The sequence below is a fragment of the Pinus tabuliformis genome, chromosome 1_1, assembly GCF_031772625.1.
Source record: "Pinus tabuliformis cultivar Carrire ecotype Pingquan chromosome 1_1, CPIR1, whole genome shotgun sequence".
NCBI lineage: Eukaryota > Viridiplantae > Streptophyta > Pinopsida > Pinales > Pinaceae > Pinus > Pinus tabuliformis.
The window spans coordinates 147,169,038-147,193,663 of record NC_142297.1 but is presented as its reverse complement, the minus strand read 5'-3'; the positions used below and the strand labels follow the sequence as shown (position 1 = coordinate 147,193,663).

At 35.2% G+C, this 24,626-nt stretch overlaps 1 protein-coding gene across 2 annotated transcripts in view; it reads left to right on the top strand.

The window, feature by feature from the left end:
- LOC149212047 (MADS-box protein SOC1-like) overlaps nt 1-24,626 on the top strand; it is a 200,054-nt gene that overhangs the window by 118,450 nt on the left and 56,978 nt on the right. For both annotated transcript variants that reach the window (XM_089390535.1, XM_089390534.1), the window contains exon 2: nt 20,869-20,932. In XM_089390535.1, the coding sequence (XP_089246661.1) occupies nt 20,869-20,932 (64 nt within the window). The remainder of the gene's footprint in view (nt 1-20,868; nt 20,933-24,626) is intronic.

Below are 24,626 nucleotides of genomic sequence, written 5' to 3'. Positions count from 1 at the left end.
AAGAGGTTTTATTTATTGACCATGCGTCTAGTTTATTTATATTTTTATTTATTTACCATACCTTTTGAGTAAGTATAAAAAGACGTTTTATTTATTTACCATACCTCCACTTTACTTATATTTTTATTTGTTTACACCCTTGCATATATATAAGGTGACTTATGGAGTAAATATAAAAAATGTTTTATTTATTTACCATACCTCTCATTTATTTATATTTTTATTAATTTATCATACCTCTTTTATAAATATCGTATTTGGGCCTTTGGCCCATAGGATTCACTTAAATAAAACCTATTCTTGAAAATGGGCGAATGTATTCACTTAAATAAAACCTATTCTTGAAAATGGGCGAATGGATTCACTTAAATAAAACCTATTCTTGAAAATGGGCGAATGGAAGGTTGTAACTCCTAATTTTAAGGGCTAAATTTACCTTTTTTACCCTCTCCCTTAAAATAAGTTGGGTTATTTGAGGTGATTTGTAAAAATGTATTATGATACAAAATATTCGCCCACTAAAAATTTAAAACCCCTTAATTTCGCCAAAGGGCGAACATTCGCCCCTAAAATTTTCTATGGTTAGTATGTGATGTTGCTCCCCTTGATGTTTTTGATGTATTATTAGGCCAACCATACTTATGGAAGCAACATGCTGTGTATGAGTCCAGGCCTCGTGTTGTTATTGTTACTTTGGGAAATAGGTTGTACAGGATACCGGAGGTAGCACCGCCTACCGTCATCTCTTTGGTTACTGCAAAACAATGTAGTGAGCTCATTTCCCAAACTGGGAATTTTTTTTCCTGATGATACACCCTCAGGGAAAGAGGAAGATGGTGGCCACAACATCCAGACAAGGCCCCTTTTCACAACAACAACAGATGGACAAGGTCGTGGAGGAGTATGAAGACATCTTCACCTCCCCTGTAGGGGTTCCTCTGCACTGTTGGGTCAAGAACTCCATTGATTTGACCCCAGGTGCGTTGCTGCCCAATGGACCAATCTACCGTTGTTATGTTATGGAGAACGAAGAAATCAAGAGGAAAATTTAGGATATGCTTCAGAAAGGTCACATCCGCCGAATTCATCGCCCTGTGGGAGCACGATCGTGTTGGTACAAAAGAAGGATGGGGCTTGGAGACTCTATATTGACGATCGGGTGCTGAACAAAATCACTGTCTAGAATAGGTACCCGATCCCACAGATTGATAACCTTATGGACCAACTAAAGGGGGACAAATATTTCAGCAAGATCGACTTGAAGTCAGGATATCACCAGGTACCAATCGAACCCTCTGATGTGTGGAAGATTGCCTTCAAAGCCAAGGAGGGCCTTTTCGAATGGTTGGTTATGCCTTTCGGGTTGATGGATGCTCTTGCAACCTTCATGAGGTTGATGGATGACATCTTGCAGCCATTCACCAACTCATTTGTAGTGGTATACTTGGATGACATCCTGATCTTCAGCCAGAGTTGGGAAGAGCACCTCCACCACATCCCACTGGTTCTCCAAACACTGCGACAACAAAAACTATGTGCCAAGTTGGAGAAATTCACTTTTGGCATGACCTAGGTTTAGTATCTGGGATACATTATTGATGAACGAGGGGTGCATGTGGATCGAGCCAAGATCCAAGTCATTAGGGGTTGGCCAGCTGCAACCACTCTAACAGAGCTCCGCAACCTTCTAGGTCTTGCCAATTTCTATTGCAAGTTCGTGTTGGGATTATCTCATATCACTAGTACAAAATGACTAATTAATTACTAAAAAAAACTAAAATTTGCATATAAATGATCATTTTTTAGTCGGTGACCAATAATAACTAATTTACAGTATTTTATAACGCGACCAACTTTAGTCATTTTTAGCTTAGTCATTAATTGATTTCTTCAATTTTACCATCTAGTAGTATATTTAGTCACACATTTGGTCATTAATTTTTCATTGGTTTAGTCATTAATTGTTGCAATTAATGACAAAATATACAACAAAATATATTACTATATGAATCCTTGAGAAAACCAATTAATGACCAAAGAAATATGACCAAAATGTTGGTCGTGTTATAAGATACTATAAATTAGCTACTAATAGTCATATATATGCAAATTTAGGTAATCGTTTGAAACCAATTAATGACCAAAGAAGTATGACTAAATTTTAGTTATGTTATAAGATACTATAAATTAGCTACTGATAGCCGTATATATGAAAAATTTAGCGATCATTTTAATAAAAAAATATCATTTGCAGTAGCCATTTATCTTTTTTTTGGTATTTTCATATTCGTTATATAAATGATTGATTTAGTAGTTTCTATTCATTGAATTTAATTTCATTCATAACCATTATTAATGACTAATTTAGTCATATATTCATTTTATTTGTGCTCATTACTAATTAATATAAACTACTAATTTAGTAGTTTTAGATTGATTTTATGTGTTCATTATTAATCAATATAGATTAATTAGTATGATTTTCTGGCTAAATTTAAAAAAAATGTCATATAATGTACATGTTTATCTAATATGATAACGCAAAGTTACATATGTTAATTACAAGACTAAATAATATGAAGTGCAAATAAAATTAATTTCAACCATATAAGTTTTATTATATAAAATATCAAGTATTACAATATGAGTTTCCAACTTAATATCGGTTGGACTACAATTTACACATGAAATATTGTTTCATGATTTCAAAACATTATCACTGTGTTGCCACATCATTGCAAGTGAATTCACCAACCCTAAAGGCTTGACCATCAATCTCTATGACTATGTCGTATGCAAGATATTGGCTTTAAGAGCATCATTAGACATATTCTCTTCTTTCTCTCATTTTCCATTTGTTGCTCCAGCGTTAAATGTTCTCCTCTTTCTTCAATTCTTGCTTCTTACCATCAATATTGAGTTCTTCTCCTGAAAATGAAAGAAGATACAATGCAGAGTATAAGACATGAAAGATGATGAATACTTGAATATAAAATAAAGTAGAATATAAAATACTTATACGACATATACCTCAACATTCGATAGTGGCCACTATGCGGTTAGATGATCTGTATAAACAAAGAAAATAAAATGTCACCATAGAAAATAACACCTTAGGAACTTATTATTCAACCTTCAACAAAACCTTAGGCACAATCATACCAACTAAGTTACATGTTAAAAATATCAGGCAATAGATAACTTGTGAAAACAAATGGAAAAAAAAACAGTGTAAAAAATATCCTTATTGCTTGTTCTAAAAGAGTCATGTTCCTTAAATTTGGATATTCGTTTGCCCACAGTAAAAGTTCCTCGCTATTATGACCTATGTTTTTAGGGTCATGAGATTGATCCAACATCGTATTGGATTGTGGATACAAAATTATTCAACTTTCCAAGATGCGTACCTCACTTGGTTGAATGAAGGTGCTAGCTATGAGTAGTGTCAAAACCTTAGGGAAGTAGAACACTAAGGCCTAAGAAAATATATCACCACTTGTCCACTCAAAGAAAAAATTTCAATCCCACAATGGCCTCTGGGAGTAAATTTCGTTGGATGGATATCACACTCCAAGAGATGATTGTCTAATACAATGAGAAGTGTACATATATTGTCACAATGCCCCTCACAGTCAGACCCTATGGTTGTGTCTTATAATATTAATCCTATTATACTATTTAATTATAAATTATGACTATCAAATATTTTTTTTGGTCAAGTAAGAGTGGAGCCTTCAATTAATCGATAAAATATTACATATGGTACACGTTTTACAAGTGTAAAGACCAACAAAAGACAAATCCGTTGATGAAAAACAAAAAACAGGGTCAACAAAACCCAAAACATTACATACAAAAACAAAAATAAAATTTCCCGGTTCCTCTCTTTCCCAAGCCTTTCTGTCGTTCTTCAATCTCCACCGTTGATCAGGTTCATGATCAAACGGTTGACTCTTCATCGCACTCTCAGCTTATCGCACATTGCAGTATCCGCAAGCCGCGAACACTTGATTCCTGCAAAATGCGAGAATTGACCTCCACCATTCGATCAACCCTTTGATCCAACAGTCCATAATCCATCGCAACATCACAAACCTCGGCTCATCACAATATCGCAAAACCGGGGTTATCGCTGACCAGACTCTTTTACCAAATGTGATTTGCGATTAAATCTCGGTTGTCGATCTAGTTCTTGATCTGACGGTTGTTGCTACCTCACATAAGGAACTTTCGCGACACTTGACCGCTTCCCGGAGCCAATTTATATTATCAACCATGGTCTATAAAACTTTAGGTCCACTCTTAGACTTAACCTCCAACCACTTTAAAACCCGATATCCATTCGATAGCGGAGGCACTTAAATCCTATGTTCTGCGACCTTTCATCTACCATGCGGCTTACAAATAGCTGAACCCCCGCAGTTACTTGTGACGTCAGCGTTTGGAAAAATGATCAATGATCAGGATTAAATGCGACACTTGAACCAGGCTCAAGGAATTTTGCCCTCTCCTACTCCTGCTAATATTTTCCACCATTTATGTCTGTTTATCTTACATGATCTAACGATTCATGTGCATCATTGCCTCACCTCTTCGTCTTTCTCTTCACTTCGAGTTTATGTCGTTCCTTGAACTCCCACTAGTCTTCCATGGTTTGGAGGTACTCCATGTCTTTGGCTACCTGCCGTTGACAATCATCATGCAGTTTACCAGAGGGTGTAGACTCCCAGTCGTACCGAATATAGCTTTCCTTACATAGCACCCCTTCATTCGCTAGACGATCAGTGAACATATTGGCTTTTCTTCGCACATGAACGAAGCTCATGGTTATCAGGGTTCGTAGCTAGGAATGAATACGCTGAAAGACCTGCGAGAGCCTCCAATGTTTCGACACTTTTGCAGGGGCTGTTCCATTACATATTTTCTTGGCCGCATTAATAACCAATTCAGTGTCAGCTTCAATGATGGCGTTGTGTAAATTTAACTCCATCAAGATTTCCAGGCACTACTCTAAGGCCATGAGCTCCGCCATGTTATTAGTGGCAGTCCCCAAATGGCAGTGAAAGCTATCCTTTATGCACCCCTACTTATCTCTTATGACACCGCCAAATCTAGTCATCGTTGGGTTGCCTTTAGAGGCCCCGTCTATAATGATTTTCAAAAAACCATGAGGAGGTTGTCAGATATCTTTACCAGCAGTTGCTTTGCTCACACCCGACTATCAGATAACTGTTAGTTTGAATAATTAGTCTGAAATTGTGTTTTTAGTATTTCTGTATACATGAAAATATTCAAAAAAAGAAAAAAGAAAAAAGAAAAAAGAAAAAAGAAAAAAGAAAAAAGAAAAAAGAAAAAAGAAAAAAGAAGAGAGTACTTTTTGTGACTAGCTAATTTCGAGTGAATCAAAATACACAAGAAATTATGGTGCCTCAGTGTTTCTCTAGCGGTTATCCTCTCACTCTACCAATTTCTCTGATGTCCTCTACTACTTTTGGTGAATTCCTCTTTGATGATGTCTAATGCCAATGCAATGGACATTTATCCTCGATGTTTTTCTGAGCCAAAGTGAAGCTCCACAAGTAACAACCAAAAATTAGCCTCAAATATATTATTGGGGGCCAAAATGCAGTAATTATATGACAAGCCAAGAAACACTGCATGTTAATCTTCTTCCCTTTAATATTGATTAATAAGTTTTTTGCATGAGCATGTAATACTAAAGTGTCAAGTAGGGACATTTAAAGTTAGCCATCCATCAATATCACCTCTGAGAGTGCTTAGTAGTTAATACTTCCTATTACACATAGAGTAGATCACCAACGTCAAGGATAGCAATATAAACACAACAAAAATGAAATTAAAAGAAATGATAAGAAGTAAAATGCGACTAATCTTGATTCAAGAAAATACCAAGCCCTTCACATTAGCAAGGAATTCATAGGCACTAAAAAATAAAATCATTCCATTGCATCATTTTCACCTTTTCTTTAATTTCTTTAATTGAGAACATAACTTTCAGAAGAAAAAAATTCATTGAAAAAGGTGTCAAAATCCTAACAAATGCTCCAGTGATTGTTGTATGAATTAAACAGAAAGGAAGTTATTTGATGTGCTTTTAACTTGTGGAATATATTGAAGAATATGAAGCTTTATCATCCCTTGATCCTATTCAAATTGTAATTTGTGGGTTCCAATCAAGTAATCAATTTCCCTCAAAGATAGTTAAGAGATCACTTTGGAGAAGAACTTCTAAAAGCATTTGGATAGTAGAAATGGAATTAACTAGGAAGAAAATGAAGCACTTTAGTGGGTGCTCCAAAATATTTGGACGCAATTGAAAGTGATTTTATACTCCCTCTGCACATTTTAAAACAAAAATGATTCAACTGCATCTATTATATTTTCCACCTTTCTGTAATATGTAATTCTTTGAGCAAGAATAGAGCATTCATAAATATTTTCATGAAAGAGGACTCTTCATAATTCTAATAAGTTGGGCTCTAACAAATAAAAATTTCATGGAGTGAATAATCTTACATGGTATATTTCAGTGATTAAAATGACGACTTTATTCTTAATCCCATTACAACAAAAATAAATTCAACCCTAACTAGTTGGGATTTAACAAATCAAGAATTTCATGTAGTAAAGTAAACTTTCATAGTAGATCCCAATTATTTGCAATGACAACTTTATTCTCGATCTTATTACAACATAAATAAATTCAAGAGTACATACATATTTCCTTATATGAGGCAAAACTTGAACACATTCTGAGATTTCATAGAAATATAATGATACAATTTCCCTGTAGGACATGAGAAAGTTATCTACATCTATCACCCGTCACTAGAAACTAGTGTTATTGAGACAAAATGAAATGGAATTAGAATCATGTAGATAGATAGTGTTATATAGATATGTTGCAACACTTATTCAACACTACCTTCAAGATTCAAATTCATCAATTGATTTACTTTAGTAGCAAATTATAGTGGGATTTCATTAAATATAACCCGAAAAAAGCCATTTATGATAGTTGTCGTTGCCTTCTCTGGATCTATCCCCCTCTGGAAATAGAATAACTGATATTCCCCAATTTTTGAGGTACTTTCTTCATGTTCAACATGGGTTATTGGGTTCTTCACATGGAAAAGATTGCGAATATTAGATGTATAATGGAAACAAGCATGCAATTCAAGGTTGCTCCTAAAGTCTCTTGGCTGAATTTAAATGATGTTGGGGTGGTGTTTCTAGTGATGTTCAAACTTGTGTTAATTACCTTAATTTAGCCTATTTAAAGTAAATAGTTGCACTGACCATCTTATCTTCAAGTCAGTAACTTTGCTTGAGGGCATCTTCATGACATCCACCGTCTCTGAAAATTATGAAATATTAGTAGTATCTTGCACTAAATATGCAATGTTGGCATAGAATATTTTATTGTGTTTTTTACTTTGTGTCACAAATTTATTGATATTTTATGATTCTTGGTTTTTATTTCCATGCTAAGACTGCATTCATCATGCCTGCTTATAGGTTGTGCACACGTCATATTTCTCACTTCTAATTGTATAAAAAACAGAGAGTATGCACAATGACATGTGGTTGTCTATTTTACTCAATGATATGCTTGATTTTTTAACCCATTCCAATCCTACCACAATGAAATTAAGAGAGACAAGGACACAAGAAGGACTATCATTAAATAAAATTAGAGATTTTAGAATGGAACTCAAATTTTACCTAAATGTAACAATAAGTATTTGCAGTTCCCTAGTCACCGATGAGCATCGAATCACACTGTGAAAAATTGTTTGCATTATGAGAATTTGGTTGCCCCTGCACTAATCCTTTGTGGTAGTTCCTTGACTTGCCTATAGATATAATTTTAGAAACAATCCTACAACTGTAATTCTTCCCTATATGGATCATCTTTGTCACTCCCTATTGACAGTTATTTCAAGGCAACATAATAGAACTCTCCAATTGCATCATCGCCTTTCAAAACAATGCTTGAGTATTTCCAGGTGATTGTTGAACCAATCTCTACTCAGTTCCACGAAATCCTTGATTTGTCCCCATTGTACAAACCTATTTTCGTTATAAAATTATAAATCCCACGTTTGCATTCCTCGTCCCTGGCATACCAATTCTTTACAGTGGAATACTTTAGCATTGCTCCCTCGGTGCAATAAAGATCCACTACTGTGGCATGGAGATTATTGGTGTCATAGAATGGTGCAGTGCATCCTTCAATATATGTCACATAATTCCTCTCACCTCACAAAACTCCTCTCGTCTACAACAATAAGAGTCCTCTCAAAATTCCTTGTCTCCATCTCATTCATCCTGAAATAAGTGGATGTTTCCATGGGTGACAAAGTGTGCTTGGGGATTTAATAGAAGGAGCTATCATTGAAAAAAATGCAATGCATCATAATAGTTATCAGTGGGAGGAACAAACCTGCCAAGCTACTTCCTAACTAGATCAAGATACTCCTCAATTACCTCCTATAATGAACAAAAAATAACCTCAAGTGCCTATAGAGTGTACCTATACATGGTTGCAATGAAAACACTGTCAAAAACATCTACAACAACGTTGGTCAATCTCTTCTTCTAGTCAAGGGCATGCCCAACTTTTGAAAAGTATCAAGCAGGTCAGGGTCCACCTCATCCAGGCTCCTCTTCTTCTTCTACTCTCTCTGTTTAGGTTCAGAATAATAAAAAAGGTCTTGGAAATTGATGGGTGGGTAAAAGTTATCAGACCATTTTGGTTCTTCCATTTTTAATCATTGTCTGTAAGAATTGAGTCTAAATTGCAAAAGCCATTCAGGTTCCTTCCTTTTAGGTGAAATTAACCTAAGCTTTGGAGAGTTGTAAGGTTTAATGGATCTAAGTATATTCTACTTAAAATATAGTAACATGGTTTAAAACTGTAGGCATTGAGATCAGAATCTAAGGATGAAACATAAAAGATTTTATGTTCATGATTACAAGAAATTTTAATTTCATGTAACAAAGTTTGAGGAAGGTCTAGTATTTGCATCCTACCAGAAAATTTTCTGGCATCACTTGAGCCTTTTGAATATGGGCATGGTAGAGTCCATTACATAAACAATCAACCACTAAAAAAATGGTGAAAAGAAAAAGTAAAATTTCATGCATTTTGACCATAGAAAAGTTAGGGAGGAGCAAACTGATCTCTACAATAAGGATATGAAAAATGGTTACTTGTCCTTTGTCTTTTGATTAATTGTTGGCCGCAATTAAGATCTAGATTATCATAATCATTAAACCCTTTGTACAATAAGGACATGCAAAATGCTTACTTGTGCATTATCTTTTGATGAATTGTCAGGCACGATCAAGATCCGCATTATCATAATCAGTAAACCCTCAACTCTAGATGAAATTTATGCTTTGATCATATAAACCCTCGAAATTGTTTACCCATAAGAACAAAATCATATTTAGTAAAAAGGAAGAACTCTCGAGAGTCCAAATTCATACCTATGTACAAATGGCCAAAATCTCCACGCCCAATGACCTTGCACTTCCTCCATCTAATCGTTGATGCTCTCCTGAGGTGTTTCCCATGGAAACTCCATCTGAGATTCGAATCCCATGGAATCCATAGATCATGTTGATGGTCTTCCTTCTTATTGCATTTCTTGTGAATATTTTATTGAGGTTCGAATCCCATGAAATCCATAGCTCATGTTGATGGTCTTCCTTCTTTTGGCATTTCCTGTGAATATTTTATTTGAACCCTTATTGTGAATATTTTATTTGAACCCAGCCCTAAACTTGAAATGAAAAGGAAAAGAAATATTTATAATGGAAAAAATAAAAGAAATATTTATAATATAAAATAAAATATATAAATTTCAATTGGGTTAAATGATTTATTTTTAATAAGATTTTGTTATTTTTGCCTAAGATGCTAAATTGAAAAGAAGAAGAAGAAGTTAAACTTGAAATGAAAAAGAAAAGAAATATTTATAATATAAAATAAAATGTATAAATTTCAATTGGGTTAAATGATTTATTTTTAATAAGAATTTGTTATTTTTGCGTAAGGCGCTAAATTAAAAAGAAGAGGAAGTAGTTGAAAATGATATTGGGAGGAGTGTAAATATTTAAATATGACCTTAATTAATAATAAAAATATAAATTAATAAAAATAATAAAAGTCAATTTGTTATATTTTGAATTTGTTGTTAACTTGTGAATAGGCTTTGTTACAATACCATGGCTTATCAATACTACAAGTCCAAAAACCATAATTTATTTCACAACCAAAATATTTTATAACAATATGACAAGATTCTTAACCGTGGATATTCATCTCCACATTACTTGGATATTATTAACTTGTAAAAAATAGCTTTTGTTACAATAGCATGGGTCAATAACACAGGCCGAGAACATAAATTATTTCACAATCAAAATATTTTATAACAATAGCACAAGATTGTTAACCATGGATATTCACCCCTCACTTTACCATGGATATTAAATTTTAAATCCGTTTTTTTACAATACCATGGCTTATCAATACCACATGCCAAAAAAACCATAACTTATTTTAGAGTAAAAATATTTTATTTTAATTTAATTTCATTTTACAATTTTTTTTAATTGAATCTAAAAGGGAAATGTTATAATTTGAGATATATCTAAACCCTCTATCCTCACGACTACTAAAAATATTCCCATAGAAATTAAATTAAGGTTTTAATAAAATTAAGCTAAGATGGATCTATGTGGGTTCTATATATATATAAAGAACTGACATAGATCCATCTTAGCTAAGGACCAAAGGGGTGAGAGCAAGCAAATTGACTAATTATAATAGATTAAATATAGTGCATGATTTTTTAAAGTTTTTCAGTATTTTATTTTCTTTGACGTGATTGATCCAAAATATAGGTTTACTATTTTACAACCAATTAAGTTTTTTTAATTTAAATAATTTCTTAAACACAATACAATGTGATCAAATTTAAGAGAGAGTTGGGGAGGGGGCGCAAAGAGGGAGGGAGATATTGAAAAAGTTGGAGGGCATAGAGAGAGAAAGAGAGAGTGATGGGGTGGAGAGAGGGAGCGAGAGGAAGGAAGAGATAGGAGAGAGATGGAGTTGGAGTGGGAGAGAGAGGGAGGAAAGAACAAAAACATAGAGAGATAGAGTTGGAGAGAGAGAAGAGTGAGAAGGGAGACATGGAGATAGAGTGAGGGAGAGAGGAGAGGAGGGAAGAGAAAGGAGAAGAGAGGATAGAGATAGGGAGAGAAGGGGAAGGGAGAGAGATTGAGTCATAGAGATGGAGAAGGACAGGGAGGAGGGGAGATAGTGATAGATTTTGACAGGATCGAGAGAGAGAGAGGGAGAGTGATTTGGGGGGGAGAGATAGAGGGAGGTGGGAGATAATGGATAGAGAGGAAGGAAGATAGAGATGAAGAGAGAGAGATGGAATTGGAGGGGGTAGGAGAGAGAGGGGGTGACAAGGGAGTCATTGAGAGAGAGTGAGGAGAGTGGGAGGGAATAGAGAGAATGATATAGATAGAGAGGGAGAGAAGGGGAGGAGAGAGATAGACAGAGAAGGGGAAGAGAGGGAGAGAGAGTGTGTGTATGTTTGGGGGGTGAGATAGAGAGAGGGAATAACAAAGAGACACAAATACAAATATAGATATTATATACTATTATATAACCAACTTAGATCCATATTAACCCTATAACTATCAAGTGCCGAGAGGGATCCAATCTATCGTGGTGCAAACATTTCCTCAAGTTTTTCACTCGAAAAAAGGTTTCACATTGAGATATTGGATCCCTCTCGGTGTTTGATAGATTCGGGGTTAAGATCGATCTAGGTCATTTAATATGAAATTAAAGTAGTCTTTATTTGATATTTCTCTTCAAATTAATTTCAAATTGGAACTAGATCCAATTAGATTTAATGAATAGACATTTTAAAAATACATAAAACTTTTTTTTATTATCAAAAATATATATTTTTAAAATTACGAATTATTACAGATAAATAATGCAAAGTTGGCTCACCTATACACCATGTGAGGATGAGGAAGTGTTTAAGGAAGGATAACCTTTTGATACAGGAGCATTCACCCAACAAAAAATCATTGTAAATAAGTATACATAGGGGGTTATGTATTTTTATGAAGTTGGATTCCTAAGTGATAAATTAATGTAATATTAGGCTTTTGAGCATAAAATAGGAATTAATTAGATAATGAGAAGAAGTGGGAAATAATCTCGAATTAAAGGAGACCCTGAGTGGTGAATAAATGACAAGAGTCAGAAGTCAAATAGGACTCTTAGAACAGTTCCATGATTCAAAGAACTAAGGAGAGATTTTAGGAATTAATTGAAGTAGAAGTGGACAGAGGATTTAGGAGTCAGTTCAATAGATTTAGGAGTCAAACAAGATGAGTTCAACAGAACTCACTGGCATAAATGTAAGCCTACGGGCAGAGCTCAAAGGAGGCCATGATATAGAAGAACGGGCCTGCGCGAGACGGAGAAGTCTCGAATGTAATCATTTGTTTATAGATATATACATAGGTTTATTCCTGACTATGTCAGTGTGTGTGAAACGAGTACTTCATGAATGAATTACTTATGAACTCGTAGGTTCTGTATCAGGGTTGCAGGAAGAGTTCTGAAGAAATACGCAAGAGAAGAGCGATTCAGAGGACCATAATGGGTCGTTGAATCCATTAGAGGGATTAAAGCCAAGCTCAGGAGGAATCGCGCAGTAAAACAACAGAAAGGCCGAAACCTTTGAAGAAGAGCAAAACCACAAAAGAACTGAAGACTTAGCGTAAAAACTAAGTAAAAAGGAGGAGCGAAGGAGTAAAGTGTTAGTGCACAGTAGCCGTTGGATCTTATAGATCAACGGTCTAGATCATGTCGCATGAGATAGTGTTGAAATATCACATCGACAAATTTTAACGAAGGAAGGTGGTTTTGTAACAGTGAAAGTGGATTTCGGGCAGCCTCAAAACCGTAAGTGGTATTGAAGGATGTGCGCCGATTCCACTCATCAAACGACGTGTGGCAGCGAGAGGAGAGAGGAAACCACTTTATCGAGTGGTTAATCCTTGTGCTTGTTATCTACCCAATATCAACGACAGCGGTCGGATATGTTGGGTGCAGATTGATGGTGGAGAATAGGCACGCAAGTTTAAATGGTCGGGAGTAATATCAATTGTTGGATCGGAGAATACAACGGATGATCAAGATTTGATTGGAGTTATCGGAGGTCGGGCAATCAGAGCAGCGGAAGAGTTAATATGGAGGAGCGGACCCGATGAGTTGATGAATGTGGGTATATAGTTTTTGAAATCCGAATAAAGGGTTCAGAGCGGAATTTCCTTTATATTCTGTGAAAGTGTTGTGCGAGTCATTTAACGTAAAAAGGTGGTGTAAGCGGTCCGATAGTCGCATATCGGAGTCGGAGAGGTGATGATATATATATATATATATATATATATATATATATATATATGGTGTGCATGCGAAGGAGCCGATTGCGATCAGCGATAAGGGTGGTGTCTTGGGATCTATGCAGAAGTCGTACGAAAGGCATAAAAATGTGTGTTATGCATATAATTCCTTTATAAAAGTGTTTAGAAGGAAAATAGTGTCGATAGAGCATTTCATGTGATATAACATATATGAACCAAGGTTTTGAAAGGGAAAGGTTATATATGTGTGGTTTAAGGGTTTATAAAAGATAACGAAGGTTTCTACGGGGTGATAGAGTCCCGAGAAGAAGGATATAACGGAAGACTTTAATAAATGGATAAATGAAGCCTTGAGGATTAATTTAACTCCCGATAGGAGGTTTAAGTGGGGTGATTGGTTCCGATATAAAAGGAACTGTGGCTAAAAGGGCCTTAACCATGTATGGTTGAATATTTGACTCCTTTGTGAGTCAAATACCTGGGACAGATGTATTTATGCATGTTTATGCTTACTGTGGGTATGTGCGGGGGTAATCCTGCATCACCTTTGAACCAATCTTTAACAACTTTTCAATCCCCTATCACTTGTAATTTTAGATTGCTTGACACAATTAAGATGACTAACATAAAAAAATGAGTCATATTATTATAGTACTTGTTAGGTAGTTTTATTTTTGTTCTTATAATAAATTAGTCATTCATGTTATTCATTTTTAGTTGTATTACTTATTAGCTAGTCGTATATTTTAACCCACGACTAAATTAGTGATTTAGTTAGTCGTTTTTAGTTTGGTCACTTAAGATTGCTCATTTATAAATTAGTCATTCATGTTATTAATTTTTAGCTGTATTACTTATTAGCTAGTCACATATTTTAACCCGTGACTAAATCAGTGATTTATGTTAGTCATTTTTAGTTCGGTCACTTAAGATTGCTAATTTTTGGTAGTATTTCACTTGGAAAAGCTGTGGTGACTAAATTTTTTAGTCACATAGTCACTAATTTCTCATTTTCTATTAGTGTATCACTTGGCCCTTGAGTCAAGTCACCAAGGGAGGAGCGAAAGAAAAATTATTTTGGTCTGAATCTCAACATAAGGCATTCACAGAGTTGAAACATTGCTCTACTCTGCACTAGTGCTCACATTACCAGACTTGCAAAAACCATTTGAGATCGAGACAGATTCCTCTAACTATGCTATTGGAGCAGTCCTTACTCAACAGGGGTATCCAGTGGCATATCACAGTGAGACACTTTCAGACATAGTCTGGAAGTATTCGACTTATGACAAAGAGATAGATTCCATTGTGTAGGCCTACCGACAATGGAATCATTACATTTTGGGGAAGGAAACAGTCATCACACAGACCATTGGCCCCTCCAGTTCATACAGACGCAAGGGAAGTTGTAGAATGATCACCATCAGAAGTGGTCCACACACCTGCAACAATTCTGTTTGAGTATCAAGTATAAGAAGGGAAGCACCAATAATATTGCAGATTTCCTCAGCCGACCACAGGTCATGGCGTTAACCACTGTGCTCAACTCTTGTGGGCACGAGACTTCTGATTGGCCACTTCTCTAAAAAAAGTGACCTAGAATTCGGCCACACATACTAGACGCTCTTGGAGGGTCAACAAGTCCCAGATTTTCACCTCCAGGATGCCCTGTTATGCCACCTGGGACACCTTTGTGTTCCTTCAAGCGAGTGTGCCAAGATGATTTGGGAAGCGCACTACATTCGGGTCGTTGGGCATTTCGGGGTCGAGAAAATGGCGGCACTACTGCAAAAGTACTTGTATTGGCTAAATCTTTTACATGATGTCAGCAAGTACATCAGATCATGCACTGCCTGCGCCATTTCCAAACCGACCATCAAGAAGTAAGGCCTCTATACTCGGCTGCCTACCCCTAGTCGACCTTGGGAATCCATCTCCATGGATTAAATGTCGGGCCTTCCTTCTACTAAGCATGGAAACGACTGTGCTTTTGTGGTCATCGACAGATTCTCGAATATGGCCATTATGGTGACTTGCAAGAAGAACATCACAACAGAAGCCACTAATAAACTATTCTTTGAACGAGTGTGAGTACACTTTGGGATCCCACAGTCTATCACCTCAGATCGGGACAACGGGTTCCTTAGTACATTTTGGTCCAGTATCTGGTCAATGCTGGACACCAAGCTCACTAAGTCCACAACGTTCCATCCCAAAACTTATGGCCAAACAGAGGTTGTCAACAGGATGATCGTACACATTTTGGGCATGTACAACTCAAAGCATCCACGCACATGGGATGAGAGCCTCCCTTATGTCCATCACATCTATAACCGAGCTCTCCACAACTCGACTTGCCACAACCATTTTCAGGTGGGCTTGGGATTCCAGCCACTATGTCCCATTTATATGGCCATGCAATTTTCAGCTACTCAGGCAGATTCAGCTCATGTCTAGTTGGAAACTAAAAAGCCAACAACTTCATTGAGCACAACCAACATATTTGTTAGTAGGTCCACGACATTATGGAGAAATCAAATTCCAAGTACAAGCAGCGACATTATCAACATCGGGTGCCACACAAGTTTCAGGTGGGTGACAAAATTTGGTTGCATTTGCAAAAGGAATGCCTTACCAGAGCTTATCAGAAACTCAAACCACTCTGATATGGTCCTTACAACATTACCAAGGTTGTGGTAGACAATGCATTTGAGCTCAACATTCCCCCATTCCTTGGCCTGCACCCAGTGTTTAATGTGGACCACCTTCCTACCATTGCTAGACACCTCAGGCATTGCTGAACAGCTCACACCTACAGAGTTAAATCCAGATTGCATGGAACAAGAAACCACTGATCAGATCATGGACATGTAGATCAGGAACACCTAACAACAAAGGATCCAACTATATCGAGTTGTCAAAGCAGGCCAACTCCTTCACCAGGGCAAGTGGCTCACCAGGGAAGAAGTAGTTAATAATTAAGTTCTTAATTAGGTGTTGAATTAGGTGCCATGAATATGGTTTAGTTAACAATTTTGTGATACATAGAGGTGGTCTACTAATTCATGGGAGACTAGATTCTTTTGGCTGCCATTATAAAGGATGAATGTAGAGGGCTGGTCTTTGAACTATCAATTATGGATAAAGAGAAGAGCATGTGGGAGAATAATGAGTTATGGGCAATAGTGAGGGATTTGGAGCTATAGGATTGGAAATAGGGAGGACTTCAGGCTCATCGTAAGGCGAAAAATATAAAGATGGATCGAGAGAAGTAAATTGTTGCTCATCGTTGAATAATGGCATTGTAACACCTCACAATCGGTAGTAGTATGGTTTGGAGACTTATGTTAATTATACCAGTGACCAAAGTGAGGTGAGGAAGGTGATCTAGTCAAAAGGGTTGCTGATGATGGGAGAAGCAAGGATGGGTTGTGGGGAGTAGGGTCACAAGTAGGGGAGAAGCGAGGATAGTTCTAAATCTTGCTTTCCACGACAAGGGCGCGGATAAAGGTTTGGTGTAGTTTGGATTTCAAATAAGGCCACTTCATGTCTATAAACCAACAACAAACCATAATGAAACTTAAGGGTACCTATTCAAAGTAATTTATTTGGATTTGGATCTGAAGTTTGGTGAAGAGCTCCATATATTCCTGGACGGTCTTACCTGGAGCTTGACGAAGATGTAGCCATCTGCGCATCAGGTTCTACTAGTAGCCTAGAGGATAAAAACGGCGACGAAGAGTCTAACAAAAAGCATCCCAAGTTTCGACCTACCTGTAGGTGGAGTTGCCAGAGTGTTCAAAATTAAGCCCGATGAAGAGTTTGGGAGTGTCGGAGTAGGTATCAAACCAAGTCTATGTCATTCCCTATATTTTTAGGCCTTCAATACGCAATCTGGTTGCTTCTAGCATAGAAGGAATTTTCTCAAAGTATGCAGTGAGATTGTGGATCCAAGCATAAAACAACTCACCCTTCATTTGACCTCCATACTTACAGAGATAGACACGAGTATATAACTGGAAGGGACAAGAGCTAACCTCTGGTTGCAATTGCTTAATCTCCTTAAAAGAAAGGGTGATCTCCTGTTCCAAGCTAGTTTTGGTAGTCTCAAATAATTGTCAAGTTTCCGGCCTAACATGTCATGATGGAATCTTACAGAAAATGTAATGTCTCCTGGCCCTGGCTTTCCTTACAGTAGGAAATTTAGTCAGCAAAGGTGACCCATCCAGATGATGGAGAGTCCAAACATGGCCTATCAAGTTATCCTTCCTATGTTCACCTGTCCCAAGAAGATGATAAATTGACTAACGAAAGTGGCCATTCGAATGATGCTTAAGTGGCCCAATACAATAAAAAATGTCTCGATGCTCTTGTTTCAAAAAGTATCGTGATCTTAGTTCTCCCAACTCGTTTAATCAACCAGCCAACAAGTGGCGAGGTTCCTGCTAAACCTAAAAGCAAAGGTTCCAAGGAGAAAGCCTTCTCTTCTGTTGAAAGTTGAGAGGCTGAAGTTGAAAGGCGAGAGGCTGAGGTTGAAAGACTGAAGGTGACTAGTGAATGCCTAATTCTAGTTGAATCCTTGGTACAATGGTTCTTCCTGAATACTGCTGGTCCTTTGGCCCTCCCTTTTTGTATCTACCCATCTAGAGATATGAATGTCTAAGGCTTTGGCAAATATCTTCACCAAGGTATAACCAACCATAATATCGAAGATCCATAGTAATGTAGCACCTTTTGAATAAAGATCAAGGGATTCTTCGGTTGTAGCAGGAGCATCAATTTTGGCATATTTGTCAAGTTTGAGGCTAGACTTAAACGTGTTGCCACCACTTGTTGGAAATATTGAAGAGTCCCAACAAGGAATTGATAGGCCTTAGTTTCCACTTCCATGTGAAATGTCAAATGGGTCCGTCTTAGATATTGAAGTGTTGGTCAAGTGGGAAAATCAACATCTGATCCAAATGGTGTAGTTAATATTCCAATGAGTGACAAAACACCTATTATTTTGTCTACAGATATAACAACAACACATGAACATATAAATCTTGATAGCTCGGTTGCTGGCCTTGAGACATATATTGGAAAGTATTTTGGGTTAAATGAATCATTGAGACCTCTTTTGAAATTTCTAACAACATCAAATCACTGCGACAACATGGATTTAATAGGGAATTATTTTAAATAGTTTTGTGAAGAGTAGAGGGAAGCTGGAAGAGATGTTGACTTGTCTGTGATGTCTACTAAATGCCAAGCTTTGAAGGAAGATTTACGAAGAGGGATTATTGATGGCAAAGACGCTAATGTCCTGTCACATTTCATGATAATTCTATGTCCACACATTGTTAAAATTGTAAGTGGAGGAGTTGGATTGATGGTTTATGATGTTGAAGTTTTGTTTTATAATTGAATTCATTCTATGTGAATGGAAATATATATTTTTTGAATGAATTTTAAAAAGTTTATATGGATAGGGTATGCATGGATGGAATTAAATGGCTTAATATTATATGAGGTAGTGTTGCCTATGATATGATATGAGGTAGAGTTGTGGTGTTAAATATATGATAAATAATTTTATCTATTTATTATAGAAAGTTATTTGAAATATTTAAAATATGTGATGAAATTGTTAAAATTATTATTTGAATAAATATTTTTTTTTTTGTTAATTTCAATTTTTAATATATATAATAAAGATATAACTTTAATGAATTCTAAAAATAGATTTTATATATATAAGTAATATTTTTTTGTTTATTTTAAATAGAGAAATATTCACATTAAATAAGTAGATAGTAAGCTTAATAGAAAGGTAAGTCTCAGAGAATTTACACGTTTAACAATTGTAGTTTTACATTTCTAACTCTTAAAAAAAATCACATTCATGAAAAGAGATAATCTTTCCTAGGTTGATTCGTAGAAACACATCTATCACAATGCCTTCTATGGATTGTTGTAATGGGAATGGCCTTGGTGGTTGCTAGGTAAGTTTGAATAATTGCTATGTAGTGAATATATTTTGTTATGTAATCAATGCTTGTTGTAATGAGAATGTCCTTGGTGGTTGCTAGGTAAGTGTGAATAATTGTTATATAGTGAATATATTTTGTATTTTAATCAATGCTTAACAAAACATCTACTTCTCTCCTATCAAACAGTGTAAAGTTACTATGATAGTGAGTAGCTTTATTGATATCTTTATTTCGTAGCGCTGCTTTAAACTAGTTCATCCAATGGTAAATTGTGAATTTGTCATTTTGCAAAATAGCTTTGAATAAACCTCGACTATCACAAACCAGTCCAAAATGCCCAAAATAAGTTAAGCAAGGACAAGCAAAGGCAAATTCAATCACCTTAAGAACAAGTGGTAAAAGAGTGTGAGATTTTGATAAGGGAGACAACTCAATATTGAAAAAGAGGCAATCTGTATCAAATATTTGATACAACTTTTTGATCAAATATTTGCTATTGGAACTTGAAAAAAAAATCTTTGAACATTGAAAGGAATATGTGAGAGAAAGGTTATAAAATCTATAAATTTAACATAATGTAAGTGATTTATCTCTATCTTCTACCTTTAAATGACCTTTCGTTTATATCTTATCACGTTTCCTTTGCAATATCTAATACCATTACTAATTTTAATATTCAAAAGATAATATTTTTAATTCACTCATCTATATTAATTTGTAAAAAAAACTTACAACTTTTTTCCCAATTGTATAATTAAAATTATATTTTTGCATCTCAATTTGTTCACCGTATAAAACTTCTTACTTTTAGAAAGTTATGAAACTTATTTGCCAACTATATTTTGACATGTAAGTAGGCATACCATATAATGAAAAATATATCGATAGAGAACATGGATTTTTGAGTATGTATATATACTGTTTTTTTTCTCTTTCGAAAGTGATTACGAAAACATGAAATTAAAAGATAATTTCCAAGCACTTTGAGCAAACCATTTTATAAAATATGTATAGATTATCAATTTATCATTGAATTCATTAATTAATAATGAAATCTTGTTTTTGCAAAATTTAATTTATTACAATACAGTTGTAATATGATTTTGGGGTGTAACTTTTAATATGATTCTGGGATACAAGTTTAAATGAATTTTGACATCACATTAGTACATTTAGAAATAACGAATCTATTAGATACATGGTACTTATATTTGAGTTTAAGTTTAGTATTGTATTTGGCTATCGTTTACATGTAATTATTGGAATGCTTGAAAACGTATAATTATGAGTTTGATGAAATGTTATTGCTATGTTTTGTTATTATTTATTATTTTTCAAATATTCACATTTTTATGTCATGTATAGCTATTTTTAAATATTGACATTTTTATGTCATGTATAGTATGCAGAAAGTTTTGGAGAGGTATCATGGTAGAACTGATATCACTGAAGAACAAGATAATGAGGTATTTCTCCTTTCTAATATGTGACCATGTTTGGTTTAAATCTTTTAAATTGTTTTATGAAAAGATACAAATAGTTAGTATAAGGTTCAGTTAATTTTATCACATTATAAATTTAAATTTAAATTAGTTATTTTTTATTTATTTTATAAATTTAAAATATTTTTTTAAATAATAATAATAATTTAAAATAAATATTAATTAATTAATAATTTTATATAATGATAATGTTGGTTATTAAGAGTATATATTTGAAAATTTTGGTTAAGTGATGCATATTTGAATAATTTTGATAGATATGTTATGATATAGGTTATGAAATCTATGAGAGTTTAATATATGTTGGTTAGTTGATGAAAAAGAGTAACAATTGATTTAAATAATATACTGTATATAAGGATAAATGATTATATTCAAAACAAAAACTTTTAGGATTATATATGTATTGTTATCCCGCACAATGCCCCAACTTGAAAGGAATCAACGGAGGTAACCACAAACAAAGTTTTTAGTTTGGTAGCTAGCCCTAGCAAACTAGAGAGGCCTTTCTCTATGAAATCACAGTCAAGAAATGACTGAGATGTAAAGGATTTTATGCTAGAGAGGCTCAGATGAGTTTCGGGAAATTTAGGGTTTTTGATGTTGGATAAGGGAGAAAACCCAGGTAGCTAGGTTAGAGGGTCAAAGGGTTACAACAGTAAAGATATGAAAGAGCAAGGTAGTAGTACTTTTGTGATGGATTTTAAGTTTTGTTGGTGTAGTATGGTGTTCAGAAGAAACATAAAGGTCTTAACGAGCATATGACATGAATTCATTAAGCGGAAGTGAAAATAACATATAATAATTTTCCATCAAACAAAGCTTAGTGAAAAGAATTATGTTTATAAACTGTAAGGAAAACTATTGAAGAGATGATGAATGGAAAGGGAAGATAAATATCATTCATATAAAGTAATATCCTTATCAATGATGGATAGATGTTGTGAGATTTTTGAAAATTACATTAAATTTCTTGAAAATTTTGTACGGAGATGAACAATGTATGGAAGAAGAGATATTAGAAGTCATTTATGATTTTTCGTCTCGACAAGAATCAATAGTTTACTCCTTGGATGAAACAGACTGGGATCAAAATAGAAAAAGGCCTATTCCCGATCTTGAAAATGAAAATCACCAAGCCAATGTTGATTTATATAAAACTCGGTGTTCTCCTCTGTCTGAAGATGAAATAGATCAGCTCCTGAAAAGCCATGTTACAACCCAAGTTAAGGCAGGTTTGTAGTGTTCACACAGTCAAGAATGTTTGAGTGAAATTTCTTCCATTATTGAAAATGAAAATCGGGGTTTAAATGATGACAATCATGACACTCATAAAACTACACAGAAAGTTGTTGTGAGTAATCCAATTTGTGATGTAGATTTCCTACAAGGAGATCAGCTAAACGAGACTATTTTCTTTCATGAAGAGGATAGGGCTGACATGTTTAATAATCTTGAAGAATGTTTTCTATTTAGGGATGATTTAGACTATGGATTGGAAGAGTATGAGTTTGAGATAGACAATATGCCAAAGATAGAATTAGATTTGCTCATGCTTGAGAAATTTATAGCCAACACTAAAGTAGTAGAAAGTCATACTTCCCTATGCCTTCCTATGGATCAACAATCGAGTATTCTTTCAGATCAAAATGAAAGGAGTGCGTGTATTTTTGTTGGATTTCAAGACAAGGTAAAATTTCAGATTTTTAAGGATCCTTACACTGATTTGTTGCAGCCATCTGGGATGATGAATTTTCGTGTATTTATGGATCATGAGCACATGTTCAATGGACACTTGGAGTGGCCAATCTTTTGTTTTTTTTGCCTACTAAAGGATTGGTTACACTGGAGGGATCATTACACATGATTGTTTATATATATCTTCAATAGGTGGGCAGTCGAGATCCCGATGGTCTGCTACCATAAGTAAGTTCAGTCAGTTTGTTTTGTTTATTGTTTGTTGAATTTAGTTAGTCAGTTAGTTTTCAATTTGATTTTAGTCTTTGCATTTTTACTCCATGCCCAATGAATAAGGCTACTAGGTCTACAGTGTTCTTGACACCTCCTATGGAGCTGTCATCCCCAATGGAGCCAATGTTAGTGTCGGTTTTTTTTGCCTGCCACCAGTGATCAAATGTTCTCTTTCAACATTTCCATTAGGGTTTAGGGTCAAGTTATTTTCATTTTACTTGGTTCTCCATTCAAAAACTTTGGTCACTGGTTAGTGTGTCTAGGGTTATTTCCACTCTCTCAAGAATTTCACATGTCGATGACTTTCATCACTTAGCTAAGTGTATCATCATTAAAAGACTATCATCATCATGTCAGTCATCACCATGATGATTTCATTGAGTTGAGTGCCTCCATTAGGTCATTAGGGTTTCAAGGTCATTAAAACTCTCATTTCTGCATAAAATCTGGCATATGATGAGTTGGGATAAGCAAGTCTTTTCAATAAATTCTGATTTCAAATGTAATTTCATGTTTCTATATGTAATAAGTACTTCATAACTGCATTTCAAAGTTCCAAAAAGAAGGTACATTGTTCAAAAGAATATACAAAGTCCAGGTTACAAATGTCCAAGGCTGTAAGGTTCAAAAGAATGAAATGCATGTTTAAAAAATACATTTGGGGCCCATTATCACTCAAAATAGTATTATGCTATGTCTATAAAAGCCCGAAGAGATTCATACACATTCCATTTACATTCTTATCTTACCTTGTCATCGAGCTAATTCCTCCTTATGTGAGAAAACACAAGTTTTTTCAGCCAAATTTGAAAAGTTTGCTTAGCGTTGCGCTTATAGACAAGGCATTGCGTTTTTGGAGGTGGCGCTGTGCACAGGTGAACTACGTTGTGCACAGGATAGGGTCTCCTAGAATTGTAACAAATCACTCAAATTCGAGTTTTCAAGCCTCTAAATCTAGGTTTTTTTATCCTTTAAGCTTCATAATAAGTAATTACACTCCTTTGCATCCCCTCTTCCTTTGGCAAAACAAACAAAATGATTGTGACTTTAGTCCTCTAGGGTTTTCTATGAGTTTCATGTTTTGAGCTTGCAAATGATCAGTTAGAGGTTTGAAGCCCTAAAATCACTATCCCTATAACTCTATTAGCATGCAACTCATCATCCCCATTCACCAACAAACCATTTTCCTTCATTCCACTTCACCTCCCTACAAACCGTAGCCCTAATCTATCAAATTGGGAAGTTTCCCTAGCTAGGACTGTGTTTAAATTTCCTAGCTCATCTCCCTCATTCATTTCCCTTCATTTAACTTGCTAAGGATTCTTAAAACCCCATGTCTATCTCCCAAAATTTCCCTACTCCCATCTCCCTTCCCTAACTCCCTAATTTCACCACTTTAGTCACTTTTCACTATTTTTCCCCTTTCCTATCATCTAGGGTTTCAGAAATGGAAGGAGACTCTTCCCCATTAGAGAAAAGAAAACATCATAAAGGGGGGAAGATTATGAGGTATGAGCCCACAAATTGCAATGAGATCAATTCTTCACCATTCAAAAGACAATGCTTTGAAGATGTCAACTGCTTAGGGTTTTGTCAAAGAGTGGGAGAGGCAAGTTTTCATGAACAGCTCCCTGATTTGATTGCCACCAATTTGAAAGGATAAAAGGTCACCATTTCAGGGATTGAT